The sequence below is a fragment of the Diadema setosum genome, chromosome 13 (assembly GCF_964275005.1).
Source record: "Diadema setosum chromosome 13, eeDiaSeto1, whole genome shotgun sequence".
Lineage (NCBI taxonomy): Eukaryota > Metazoa > Echinodermata > Echinoidea > Diadematoida > Diadematidae > Diadema > Diadema setosum.
The window spans coordinates 34,314,193-34,328,215 of NC_092697.1; the positions used below are offsets into that span (position 1 = coordinate 34,314,193).

At 38.4% G+C, this 14,023-nt stretch overlaps 1 protein-coding gene across 1 annotated transcript in view; it reads right to left on the reverse strand.

Annotated features, from left to right (window-relative positions):
- Positions 1–14,023, reverse strand: part of LOC140236614 (receptor-type tyrosine-protein phosphatase S-like) — a 66,311-nt gene that overhangs the window by 39,664 nt on the left and 12,624 nt on the right. The window contains exons 6-9 of the mRNA XM_072316535.1: positions 13,125–13,634; positions 9,698–10,018; positions 5,153–5,220; positions 290–515 (exon numbers count right to left, since the gene is read on the reverse strand). Of these exons, the coding sequence (XP_072172636.1) occupies positions 290–515; positions 5,153–5,220; positions 9,698–10,018; positions 13,125–13,634 (1,125 nt within the window). The remainder of the gene's footprint in view (positions 1–289; positions 516–5,152; positions 5,221–9,697; positions 10,019–13,124; positions 13,635–14,023) is intronic.

The window sequence follows — 14,023 nt, forward strand, 5'->3', positions numbered from 1 at the left end:
CCAAACTCTTCTCACACTAAGTTGCCACTTTAACTATACTAACCACAAGATTCACCATGATAGTACGTATAAATTGTGTACAAATTGTAATCGACGTGGATAAGTGCAAAATAGACTGCACATCCTGTTGATCGTCATACCAAGCAAAAAACAAAACAAAACAAAACAAAACAAAAAGCCAAGAAATAACAACCATTACATGTACATGCAGTAGGAGAAACTACATATAGCCACACAAGTACAGGACTGACATGAGTTTTGACATATTAGACAACAAAACCACACTCACTCTGGGCAGCTGTACTGGTCTGGATTATCTCGGAACAGCGGCTTGTTCCATCCCTGTTAGCAAATGCAGCTGCAACGTCATACTGTGAGCATGCGTGCAAACCAGTAATAACAAATATTTCCTCGGATGGAGACTGATGTAGGGTCCTCCAACCTCCTCCATCTTGCCTGTACCATACATAGATGGTGGTAAGTTCGCTGCAACCCCAGAAATCTTCACCAGGAAGCTGCACATCAGAGACAGCAAAATAGTGGGCAACATTATTTCATATCATGTAGATTTAATAGTCAAATGCCAGTCACTGACTGGAAAATCATGATCACGTAATTGTGGATCTTTTTATGGGTAGAACATTCTACGAATAGGCCTATTCTCCCTGGGTGAAAACAACTTGTAAAAATTGAAAACAATACCAAATGATTTGTACAATGAAAGGTTTAAATTAATTGATAGAATAAAAGTTTGTATTCCATGCAGTGCTAAAAACTGCGTGGTTGACATTTACAAATGTGACCGGCGACAACGGTTTCAGGCAAAAGTCGGAAATTTTGAAAATTCATTTTTTCACTGAATCACATTGCCCATTTCCTAAGCTTTGCATTGATATAAAACACTTGCATTCTTCGGCACCATAAGTGGGCATAGAAAGAGAAATAAAATGCACTTTTTAAGATGTTAGCCTGACAAAATTGCGAGAAAACAGGCTTTGAAGATTCACCTCTTTCTCAAAGACAATGTCGGAGCGGCGATGCGAGGGGAGAATCACCCATCCGTACGATGGTGCCAATCGATGTTAAGCTCCGCCTCTAGCAACCACATCGCCTTCTGATTGGCTCACTGAGAGAGTCAAATTTCCCGGGCACCTTCCTCGGAGCTCAGCGTATGGAGCCGAAAAACAATGCGTTTCGCTCGGGTTTGTTTACAGTAGGAACCCTATGTCTTTCAAGATGGCGAATACGATAAGTGCACGTACAGCTGCATGGTGTACATGTACATGTGTATTTGATGTACGCATTACGCAATGGCATCCACACGTCATGACCGTGTTCATGTAACAGGAGCGGTGGCGAATCCACACATTTACAAATCGCGTTTTCATTGTGGTTGATTTGTCTATATCATTGGCGACCCTTTTGAAGGCAGAAAATTGCCAGTGCTGGCAAGGGTCACGCTTCCTGTTTGTGTTGCTTTTACAAGACATGCATAATGTTGCTTTGTTCGGTGGTGCTAATTAAATTAAAACAAACAAACAAACACGACTCGTTAATTTGGTGCGATCTTGACGTGTAGTATTTGAATATACGAGTAATTAGTCGCATGTGACCGCTCCTTTCCTCTCATCTCCCTTCCATTGAGTCAGTCTGCTGTCATAATTTTTACTACATGTACAAGTAGACAAATCTGAGAATATCTAGTTTTCTTTTCACACGGTTATGTCATGCTACATGATTTTTGTTTCACTTCCGTTGTTGAACATTGCGGTAGAATAGTTTGGATAGAAAGCCAAACGAAGAGCACGCACCACAGAGCGAGCGTATATAAACCACTATAGCAAGAACAATGGAGCATGTAATCGTGCACGCGTGGACAAAGCATTCCCCAAACGCTGCAACTGGTATGGTGTCTCCGAAAGCCGAATTATGTAAATGTATGTGACGCACCAGCCAATCGCATGCGAGACCCTGCGCCGTAGCAACGCCTTGGGATATTGGCGCGGCGTTCGAAAGAAGCTCGAAACTGACGAGTGCGATCTAACATAGGGTGCTTAAAATTCCATTTTCGATAGGAAAAACTTAGTCTTATGCTATGAAATTTAGTGTAGATGTACAGCTGTAGAAAACATATCAAAGATTCGATTTCTGCAAAAAACCTAAATCGAAAAATATAATGGTCAAAATCTTTGTACCCCGCCTAGGAGGGAATTTGCTCTTGCGACTTTTGCCTGAAACCGTTGTCGCGGGTCACAAATGTAGGACATGCTAAGAAGTGTATCACATACTGAATTAAGGGTGCAATGAAATTGCGTACACACTGCTCAGAAAAAGAAAACACGAAACAAAACTCTGCACAGGTCATACTCAAGGTTTTGGGGTGATGCAGCAGAAATGGCCACCATAGAAACAAAGACAAAAAAGAAAAAAAAAAGTTGAAGGTATGCATTGTACTCTCAAAAACTTTGCCTAATAAGCCATATAACATCACAGGATGATCTATTTTTCTGTCAGCTAAATGAAAAATGTTTATCCCCACGGTTGTAATGAAATGCTATTTAAGAGAGTCATATCTAGTTAATACCTTCCCCACTAGTATTACAATGTACATATCCTTCAAATGGGGCATGTTCCACATCATGCTCAGTCCAATTATAATGTTTGTCAACATCTACAGTTAAACTCGCCTAAGTCGACGTCGCATATGTCGAATAATTGCGCAAGTCGATGATTTTAAAAAGTCCCGATTTTTCCCCATTGACTTACGTGTATTAATTCACTAACAAGTCGAATTTTGTAAGTCGAATACTCGCCTAAGTCGATGAAATTCCAAGAACACTTTCACGGAAAAACCACTGAATTCACTGTGCCTAAGTCGAATAAGATTTTATTGTGTAATAAATCACTGTCAAAATCACGAGACGCCGGTTTTTGTTTACATAATAAGACCCAGCCCGACCAGACGCTCTTAATATGCTGTGCGAACGTACAGCGACTGGGCTGTGTATATAGTTACATAAGACCCAGACTTCATGACGCTTCTCTCCCTATCTTTCCCCCTCTCTCCTCTTTCGACTCTTGCTAACTTTGGATGGAATGTGGTGTGGGAAAGTTGAGAGATTATGCAACCATTCTCTACCCGTCTAAATGTTGCAAATTCGCACAAATATTTTGGGTCTTTTGTTTTCGCACGCAGCCTCGCTGAACCCTAAAAAGACTGGGGGGGGGGGGGCCTAAAAGGCCCCCCTCGACATTTCGCGCGATTACTCTGCAACACGCAATGCTCTCGCCGCGATGCTCAATGATTTTTTTCTTTCGAGTTTCCTGCACATTTTGACACCAAATTTGACGCCCGGGGGTATGGTTCTGAAGTTACATAACTTTTTGTACATGCACGCGAGGCCGAAAATGGCTCAAAAATGTGATTTTGTGTACAAAGTCAATGCAAATTGAGTTTTTTCACATGGTTCATATAAATATGCTTATTTTTACTCTCAATGGCTAAAATCAATTTGTTTTAGGAGTATTATGCTTCAAAAAAGTGTCTGCCACAAATTTTGTTAAATAAACCAACAGAAACAAAAGGTCAAAAAAACAAAGAAATACATAAGAAATTCATAAAACAATAAAATAGATAAGAAATTGATTTTGATACTGAATTTTTTTTCATGTACATTTGCCAAGAATGCCACAAAGAATAATTAGACCAAAAATGAGCACTTTTGGAGCTTTATTTACTGATTTAGATCAAAGAGTCTGATTTCTCGCATAAATTAGCATAATTAATCAAAATAAAATAAAAGAAGGCTATTTTGGAAAATTTAAATATACGATCTTGTAGATTACATCGCACACTACCATTGTGCAAATTTCCGCGGCGATCGCGCGATCCACGGCCGAGATCTTAAGGGGGGGGCCCTTTAGGCCCCCCCCCCCCCCCCCAGTCTTTCGAGCTACCAAAATAGCCAAGTCTTTTTAGGGTGAAGGAACACATTTCTCACTTGCTCCACTCGCAGTTAAGGCGTTTGTACAGTACACATGTCATGCGTTCATTTACATGTATTGAGCTTGCAGTGTAGCTTGCCATTTGCAGCGCTGTGCAGTGGTGTGGTATGAATGAAGCTGCTGAGTTTTCAAAGCGGAATGTAGGGGGAAAGTTACGGGCACGGGTAAATCAGAATTACACCTGTACACGCATTTCAAGCCACGGTATGGTAAACTGGAATCAATCACTGCTCAAATATCATTCATATTCACTTCCCCAAGGTTTAACAAGGGTGTAAAGTAATCGGACCTTTGCCAATACTAATGCACTGTCCATGCAAAGTTAGCTGCGGCCCTGCTGGGCGACCCGTGCTGCGGCACACCGCTCCAGCTCTCGGCTCCAGAGTAGACAACATACATGTACATTATACATATGTACGTGTGGTCTAAGTCGATTTTTTTCGACTTACGCACAAGTCGAAAATCGCTTAAGTTGATGTGATTTGCTCAGTCCCGAGAAGATCGACTTGGAGTTTAACTGTATATGTTACTGGGTCTGTAAATGTAGTAAAGACACAGGATCATTGCCTAAACCTCGAGGGGTTTGAGCTTAAAAGTAAAGAATGTGATTTTGTGCAATTTTGCAAGAATGGGACAGTAGTAACAAACACACATTTAAGTACTTGGAGCCTCGTCTCCATGTACATTGTATAATTTGCTTTTGTTGCTGCAACTAACATCACTATTGCATTGAAACATGTAGAATGTTTTACAATGTTTTATCTGTCTTTATACTAGTGCCTGATTTTTTGACACTTTTATTACTCTGTCTGCTTGAATTTGCTTCATGTGCTTTCCTATGTCATGAAAGTTAAATGCCCCTCGATGTGGGCAAGGAAGGACAAATGTACACGAATCCCAAACTACATGTACCCCATTTTCAGAGAAACATATGATATGAGCCAGCTGTGCTGGTTCTAAAGCCAGAAAAAATACACTGTATGCTACTGCATGGGCACTGGACTCAAAGTATACATACTGTTCACATAATGATAATGTAAAGACTGTTGTGCACATAGAACTGAGAGGCAATTAAACAAGATTTATAGAGCACATAGATGCAATATTAGCTACACATGGTATTTCTGTACAAAGTAAAATTCCTTACCGTCACTACTACAGTGAGGTTATTCAGGCCTCGGTCAGTGACGGTCAAGTTCGGGACAGCAGAAGGAGCTGAAAGACCAAGCAAAAAGTTGATGTTACTGGCAATGTAGACATGTGCTGTACCTGCAAGATTATGTGGTTTCGATTAATTGGGTTGAACCTTTTTCAAACTTTTCAATCACCATCACTTCATACTTCCATTTCATTATTCATCCATTTTGGGAATGTATCACAATTTAGCCCGTTCCTTACGGGAACCTGGTATACCAGGTTCCCGAGATGAAGACAAGAGTGCCTATTTTTGTGGCCTAGATTAATGTTTCTTTAATAATGGTAATAATAATAATAATTGCATTTACATGGCGCTTCATACTGACGTTTCTAAGCGCACTTTTGCTACTCATACAAATAGACTAGAAAACGCAATAGCATTAACAAAATCAGCGTTAACAGTAACAAAAGAAGAAGAAAGAAAAGAAAAGAAAAGAAAAGAAAAGAAAAATACATATGATGCAATGGTACAATAATTGATAACTGTGTGCGCCTCCAGAAAAAAAAAAAAAAAAAAAATTACAACTGATTATACAGGTGAGTTTTGAGAAGAATTTTAAATGATTCGACAGATGAGGCATTCTGAATATAAAGAGGGAGTTTATTCCAAAGAGTGGGAGCAATGGAAGAGAAAGCTCGGTCACCATAACGGGTTTTTGTACGTGGGCCATGAAGTAATTGGAGAGAGGAAGATGAACGGAGGGGTCTGGCAGAAGAGGAGGAGCAGAGAGAGACTAGGTTTTGAAGATATATGGGTGCAAGATTACGTGTGATTTTGTACGTCAGAAGAAGGATCTTGAAAGTAATACGGGAATGGACTGGAAGCCAATGGAGTGAGCGGAGAACAGTAGATATATGGTCATGTCTCCTACTAAGGGAGACTACTCTAGCGGCTGAATTTTGGATACGTTGGAGAGGGGATATGTGAGAAAGAGGGAGGCCGGCAAGGAGGGAGTTGCAGTAGTCAAAACTCTTATCACCCAAAGCTAAAGTTTTTGTGTTGTAATACCCAGAAAAATGGGTTTGATAAAAAGATAAGAGTTTATTCTATCACCAATGTTCTCTTTCTTTCGGAAAAATGTGTATACCACAGCATTATTTACTTTTTTCTGTTTTAGTTTGTGCCTGCTTTGCTCTAAAACTTGTATGAACATGTACATAGCGATCGAAACTGAGCTCGAGTACATGTAGATTTCTGTGTTCGCTGACCCCAGTCATCCCTTTCAAGTGCCTGGTTTCGTGTCGAACAAAAGAGTCTATATGAACCAATCAGCGCGCAGCCTCTTTTGCTCTATTCATACCTCGCACACAATCGATATTTTCATTGTTTGATGGCACATGTAGTTGACCGTGGTAAGGAAAAAAATGCATGGTCACCAAATCCAGTACAAATTGCTTAATCAATTGATGAAGTTTAACTTCGTTTTATTAATGCAAATGGGCAAGTCCAAGATAATGTCCCCTCAGATGCTCAAAATTCATCTTGATTTTATCAAAAAGTTATTGATATCATGTTGTAGCCAAAGAGTTAAATCATATATTTCCAGCAAAGAAAATATTGAATTATGCAAATTTATGCAAGAAATATGGCCTTGATTTGCATAAATCAAAAACAAACCTTACGTATGGGACAAATTATAAATATTCATCTAAAATCAGTTGAATTTGTCCTTGACCTAGTTCCTTTATGGACATGACCCCTGTATGAGTTAGTATAATCTGCAATTGGTAAGACAAGGTCAGCACATTAATTATGCAAATTATGCACTTTTCCAGAACATAGTGTCCCATACGTAAGGATTTGAGTATGTTTTTTTAAGTTTTTTCTGAAGATTTGTAACATTGACCAATCATACTTTAGGAAGTTCTAATTTATTCATGTCAACTCCAGATTAGCAAAACTAAATGAGGAAATTTAATTAGTCCTTCATCTTATAACTAATTAAAGTTTGCTTACGTATGGGACAAATGCCTTACGTATGGGACATTACATGCAAAGTGAATGGGAAAACCGCCTTTTGACATGAATGCTATATGTCCTTACATTTGTTTGGTTAATGGTTATCTTTGCACCTACTCTGAAGGAAATGTCTATATATCTGCCTCTCCTACTCAGTTGACCTCAGGGAGAGTCTAAGAACAGCATTATTGAGTCATTCTATGATTAAGAAAGGAAAATAAAGAATATTCATTTATACTTGTATTTTCTTATTTTCATTACAGGCTGTGCAGCTGGTCTTAAATTAACATTCCCCGTTAACATTTTGATATTGGACATTTTCTTAATTCAGTTATCATTTTCAACTTTACCTCTCTACAAAATGACTTTGTCCAAGAATGGGATTCTCTGAGTGTCATTTTAGGTGCAGTACACTGTTCAGCATGTACCACAGGTTGTACAGCCTCAAAAGCGAAATCAAAACAATTGTGCTTATGGCGCTCATCAATGACAACATTATAGGTCTTACTGAAAAGAAAAATCACTTAAGGTGTGAGCAGGTAACTTTGTCATTACTAGAGTTGATAGCAAAGGAAAAACCCTATGAGAATACTTTTTATTTTGATATGATTGTTAATATTTCAACTGCTCACCCTCAGAATATGTCATGACTTTAACATCAAGGTCATGAACATGATTTCTGAAAATCCTGTAAAATGAAGACTATAGTTTACATTTGCTATAAACCACAATATCAATACTGGTTCTGTGGTTGGAGTGCTAAAAACACAAATTACACAAACAAATAGGGAATTCAATATTCTTTTCTATTTTGTGTTTGAAGAGACAGATGTGCTCTGAGACACCTTCATCAACTCATACTTACTTTGTACCCCACATCTACACAATTATCAACATACATTGCAATCTGGTAGTGTATGATCAAATGAGGTTATTAGAATTTATTCAAAATTGTAATTTGCAGATCAGTGAGTAACTTAAGTGTTTCAAATCTAGATTTGAATGTGCAAATGATAATCTTTCCTGTATCGCTACACAAGCATGTATGTATGTACAAAGTAACACAAATTTTGTCGTCTTTGGTTTCATAGACACGAAGCCAAGCAATTTGAAAAAAAAAAAAAAAACAGCATTGGTACATACATTCTTCTATCTCCTTGAAATCTAAAACTTTCATTAAAATTTGATTGATTTTGCAGTTCAGCTAAAATTCACATGGCAAAACATGATGATTACAGAGCAAAATGAAGTACTCTTGTTGTTGTTGTTTTGTGCTGCATTTCAAACAATTATAAAAGCTTTATAAAAACTCAGACAACTTGCAAGGTAAGCCTAGAGCTACTGAAAGTACCCACTTCAAACTGTATTTGCAAATTACACTGTACATGACATTTGATTCTAAAGTTGAAATTATCAAGACTACAAATTAGTTATTGTACATGTACATGTATGCTATATCAAGGTCACAAGCTAGAATTCGCTCATTTTTTTTTTTCATTTGATGAAAAAATATTGACTAGAGTAATTACAAATGGGCTAGAAATAGAGTGTCAGTACACTATATCTGTATGTGCAGACATCATGAGGACAGTGTTAATGCATGACGGAATCCAAACTATGACATTTAATTGTAAATTGGTAATTACTTTTATTTGTTTTATTTTAGCTTTTGCTAGGTACCTGAACCAGGAAAGTACCCACTTAGAAGTCTATTTCCTTTGTTACATGTTGTAGCATGATTTGTGGAACTGAATATGACACTATGGGGAAATTTAAAGTCATTCCCATGAATGCATTTGTGCACTAAAGACAAATGTCCCATACGTAAGTTGAGCCATGTCCCATACGTAAGGTGTACTTTCGTTAATTAAACCAACTTCATGAAAATATGCTTTATTCTTTTGCAGTGAAACTTTGCTGGAAGATACTTCAGTATTGTACCTTTCTTCACTTCCAAACAGAACTTGATCAGTAAGGTACTTTCAGAGAATTTTCAGTTCAAACTTTATTTTGAAAAATCCAGTTTTTCTCTGGTCCCATACGTAAGTTGGCATATTTTTCTTAATAAAACCATTAACCCAAGGTCAAATGACATCAAACTTAAACACAATATTCTTCTCAGGGATACCAGTCCTCCTGATGATAAACAATAAAATCCAAGTGCTCCTTCATTACTTTTCAGAGGTTTGAAATCTCTGAATGTCCCATACGTAAGGTGCGCGATATCTTGGACTTGCCCAAATACATTGTTTGGTTGATAAGCTAAATAAAGTGTCTAAATCCACAACGACATCATGAGTACTTCCATATCTTTTTTTCTTATCCAACTGCAGGGGTACCAAATCCGCATAAGAATTCAGAACTCTTGAACAGATCGCCAAATTTCAATCACACTTTACCAATCTGCTTTATTTATATTTCTGCAGCCCTTCAATCCACATACATTGTACATTTGAGTTTTATTCCGCTTCAGAAATTATGCTGGAAGAAAGAAAAAAAGAAAAAGGATGGAAAGAAGTATTTTTACACTCTTACCGACACATTTGGTTCTCACTGTGAGGCTGCGGCTAAGAGGTCCCACACCTCCTTCCCCTTGTCTCACAGCAGCCACAGCAAACTCATACTCAGTGTCCAAGGTAAGGTTCATCACAGTGGTGGTCAGCCCGGTGATGGGAGACATGCTCACTGACATGAACTCTGACCCATGACCTGCGACCCTGTAGTAAACCTTGTACCCAATGACTGGACCTTCTCCTTCATCAGTACTGGAATGCCAGGCCAACCAGTTCAGGGTGATCGAGTCTGAAGTCACATTATTGGATGGTGCTCTAGGGGACAAGGCCAGGGCTGGAAGCTCTATCAAATCAAACAAAGAGAAACAAAATAAATCAGGGTTAGCAAAGGAGCTTTATTTCATTTCACACAAACACAGCTGTACATACACAGTAGCATAATGGAAGTTCTACAACCCTATCCCCCTCCCCTAAAAAAAAAAAAAAAAAAAAAAAAAAAAAAACATCCATCAGTTAACCTCTTGAGGACGAGTCCCGGGTAACTTGGGCAAATGTCTATGGGAAATGCATGCTGTAGTAAAATCAGCCCATCCTCGATGGGTTGATAATTGCCACTGAAATTTCAAAGCAGAGTTAGAATTCCAGAAGGGCACACTCTGTATATTCTCTGCCCAACACACACTCAGTACGCAGATGTCATCCTACTCAAGTGATCACAATTCAAGGTCAAATCAAAGCCACCATGGGTTACAGAAGGCGATCTGTTTGACAAGTTCCATTAGAGAAAACAGCTACATTTCTTTACAAAGTTTGCAAGACGTCTATGTTTTGTTTTGTTATTGTTGGAGTGTTGTTGTTGTTGTTGTATTTGTTATTGTTCTTGTTCTTGTTGTTCTTGTTGTTCTGGTTGTTGTTGTTCTTGTTCTTGTTCTTGTACATGTATTGGTTATTGTTGTTCTTGTTGTTGCTGTTGTTCTTGTTGTTCTTGTTGTTCTTGTTCTTGTTCTTGTTCTTGATCTTGTTCCTGTCATTTTCATGAATGAAAACAGCAACAGCATAGAAGAAACATGAAGAAGCAAATGGTATTAAAAGCTGCTTTTACAAATCTAGATGAGCTTGGGCTGCCTAGAAGTGGCAAGCTGAGGAACAGACTTGACATCACAAACCCCTTGACTTTCTCAGCTGCACAGCAAAAATATTGCTGTTGAGGGTAGCCGATGTGTATCATACACCGGAATCACCAGTGAGAGATGAGCCAGTGACTGCTGGAACATCAACAGGGCACTGCTTGGGCCTAGCCATGGGGCATTTCAATGCACTTCCATTTCTCAGAATAAATCATTGGGCAATGCCTAATTCCAGCAGGAGGCTACATCTGCACAAGTTAGTCAGTTACCACTCTTAACTTTTGAATATGGTATTAAATAGTAGTGAACAGCAACTTTGATATCCAAGGGTGTACCAAGAAAGAAAAATAAATATCTTTATATATTTATATTGTATCCTTGTTTATATCAAAAGTAGATATGAAAATATCCATGACATACACATACTGTACAATACCAGCATTTTTTTTTTCCGAACTTGAATCATTAAATCCACACATTCAGAGACAGGGTATGTGGATGTTTTGATAAATATTATACACCTAAAGAAAATGCACCATCCAATTGGTCAACTGCCTATCACATGACCTTCAGTTAAAAATTCAAGATTTCGCTATCAATTATAGATGAGGCGCACTATTTACATCTGCTTTGCCTTGTTGAATAGAGCACCTCCATCTTTCACATCAAAAATATCAAAAAATAACAACAAAAAGAACTGATGATGACAACGAATTTGACCAATAACTGTTATATCACAACATCCTTCATGTAGGATTTACTTTACATCAATTAACCTGTTTCCAACGAGATTCTGAAATCCCCATAGACTTTGCACAGGGTCTATCAGGTTCCTGTACAGAACGGGTTAAATAGGGCTTGCTAACCATACTAACAGACATGTTTGATAGTATTCATTTGTCTTCTTTCAAGAGATGTTGGAAATCATTGGAATCTAGACATTCTTGTAATTTAATTTCTATTCTTCTGTTATAGGTACTCAATTGGATAAGTACTGAAGCATCTGAACAATGTCACTGCTGTGCTTTTGAAACTCAATGCAATTCATCAGCAGTACAACTGAAACCAAGAACAAAATTAACAAAGAACAATTTTCTTATTCTAAAAGTAGGTTGGCATTAAAACCATATACTCATGCAAGGATAGCTCTTAACAGTCTACATACAGTATTGTATGTTAATTCTTCAAGGCCACAATTTATGCAAACTCTGTTCTTAGTCACAATTTCATCCCACATTCACTATTTAATCAAAAAAGAAATGGATATGTTACTTCAGCCAAGCAATTTCATATCCTTTTTTTTTCGTTTCATCATCAGCTTTGGACCTCACAGAAGAGCACCTTATTCTGCATGCATGGTGCAAATACCTGATCCTCCTTCTTCTTTTCATTTTTTTTTTTATTTCCTTGTTTTATTTTCTGTCTCGCTTTTATGCTTCTTCTCTGTCTTATTGTGCATTCATAATTAATCATAAACATGTTCACATGTTTGAATTCTTAGGTGGTATAAATCAATTCAGGTGTTTGAAACATATCCAAAACAGACAAATATGATTGATCGAGAGAGGTGTTCTCATGAAGATCAAAATTCTAAGTACCGGTAAGTTCTAATGGTACATTTAAAGCACGTTGTAGTTGTTAAAGGTCCAGTTTACCTTTGGGAACAGTGATTTCAAAAATTTTCAAGATATCACATTTGATGCATATGTGTAGGTCTGTTGTATCATAAAACATCCTACCATATGAAATATTTGCAATAAAACCTAAAATATAAGGAGATATCAGGGTTTTTCTCAATAAACCGTAACTGTATACGGTTTAGTCTGGAAAATTTTTTATTATAACTATTGTTCACATTTTGTGTATTTAACAACACTTAACATCGATTATACGGATTCAAATTTTGACAGCGGTTGTTTCTATCCCTAACTCACATTTTGGAACTATTTTATAGCACTAATGCTTTCATCTGCAAATGGTAAATTATGCCTTTAATGTTCAATAGAATTGGTCTGAAAACATGCTACGTGTACGTGCTGGTTGCTTGGTAGAATATAACCCAGCCACTACTGCTATTCTTACATATTTCTTACACTGTCTCCACCAAAAGATATGTCTAGACTGTTAAGTGTGTCGCACATTTGTGCCAAGTTTCATACTCTTTATTGTATTCTTACCCATCCCTAAATCATGTGATTCCAAGGATAGCTCACGCAAGCTGCACATTAAAGCAATAGGTCAACCAGAATAAGATGAAATACTTTTGCATATCACAACCTATTGAAAATTCCAAAGCAAGGGGAGAGAGTTGTGAGAGCTTACCATACACCGAGACCAGAACCTCAGCACTGACAATGTCCCCATCAGGTGTCTTAATTACACACTGGAAGCCCTGCGACCCATTGTCAGACCTCACCATCACCTGGAACGCGTAGGCCACTGATGTCAGCGTGTCGTTTCCATGACTACCCAGGGAGACCACCTCTCCCATCCAGGATCCAGAAGAGGTTCTCTCAACAGAGATGCTCTCCTCCGGTGGTAGAGGGTCTCCCGACACAGTGCAGAGGAGGAGGGTCGGTTGTCCGTCGTTGACCTTGGTGAAATTGAAGCTCTCGATTCTGTACGATGACTGCCCAGTGGGCGTGGCTTCATGCGGCTGGAGGGGTGTAGGAGAGTGTGGCAGGTCGCTGAGTGGAATCAGCACCCCATCAGTTGCCGGGGAACGCATGGACACTGGAGCAGAAGGTTGAAAAGTTTGTGATGTCGACTTCATAGTCGAAGCCGAGAGTTCATCAGTAGTTTGGGTCTGGTCTTCAATTGCTGATGACAGCTCTGCAAATTGATTAATGTCAGTGTCAAGATTGGCTATTAGTGCTGCATCATGCATTCACAGTTTCTCTGAGGGTGATTTTATTCTGAGTGCAGAAGTGCAATACAGTGTACATCTTTCCATATTTATCACCTATATGACCATTGTATATCAATGTCCATGAAGCCCTTCTGAAGTTCAAAAGATGGGGAAAAACAACAATTCCTTCTTCAATTTGACAATGTGTGTTTGCAGGTGCTCATTTTTTTTTTTCTAGTCCAAAATTGGACACAAATGGTGCTGGAAAAAAATATATCTCATGCATGACCCCCCCCCCCCCCTTAACAGTACTCTGGTGATAAGTTGTGACTTTGCATGACAATTTAATCCTCAGCAGACCCCTGACCTTCCT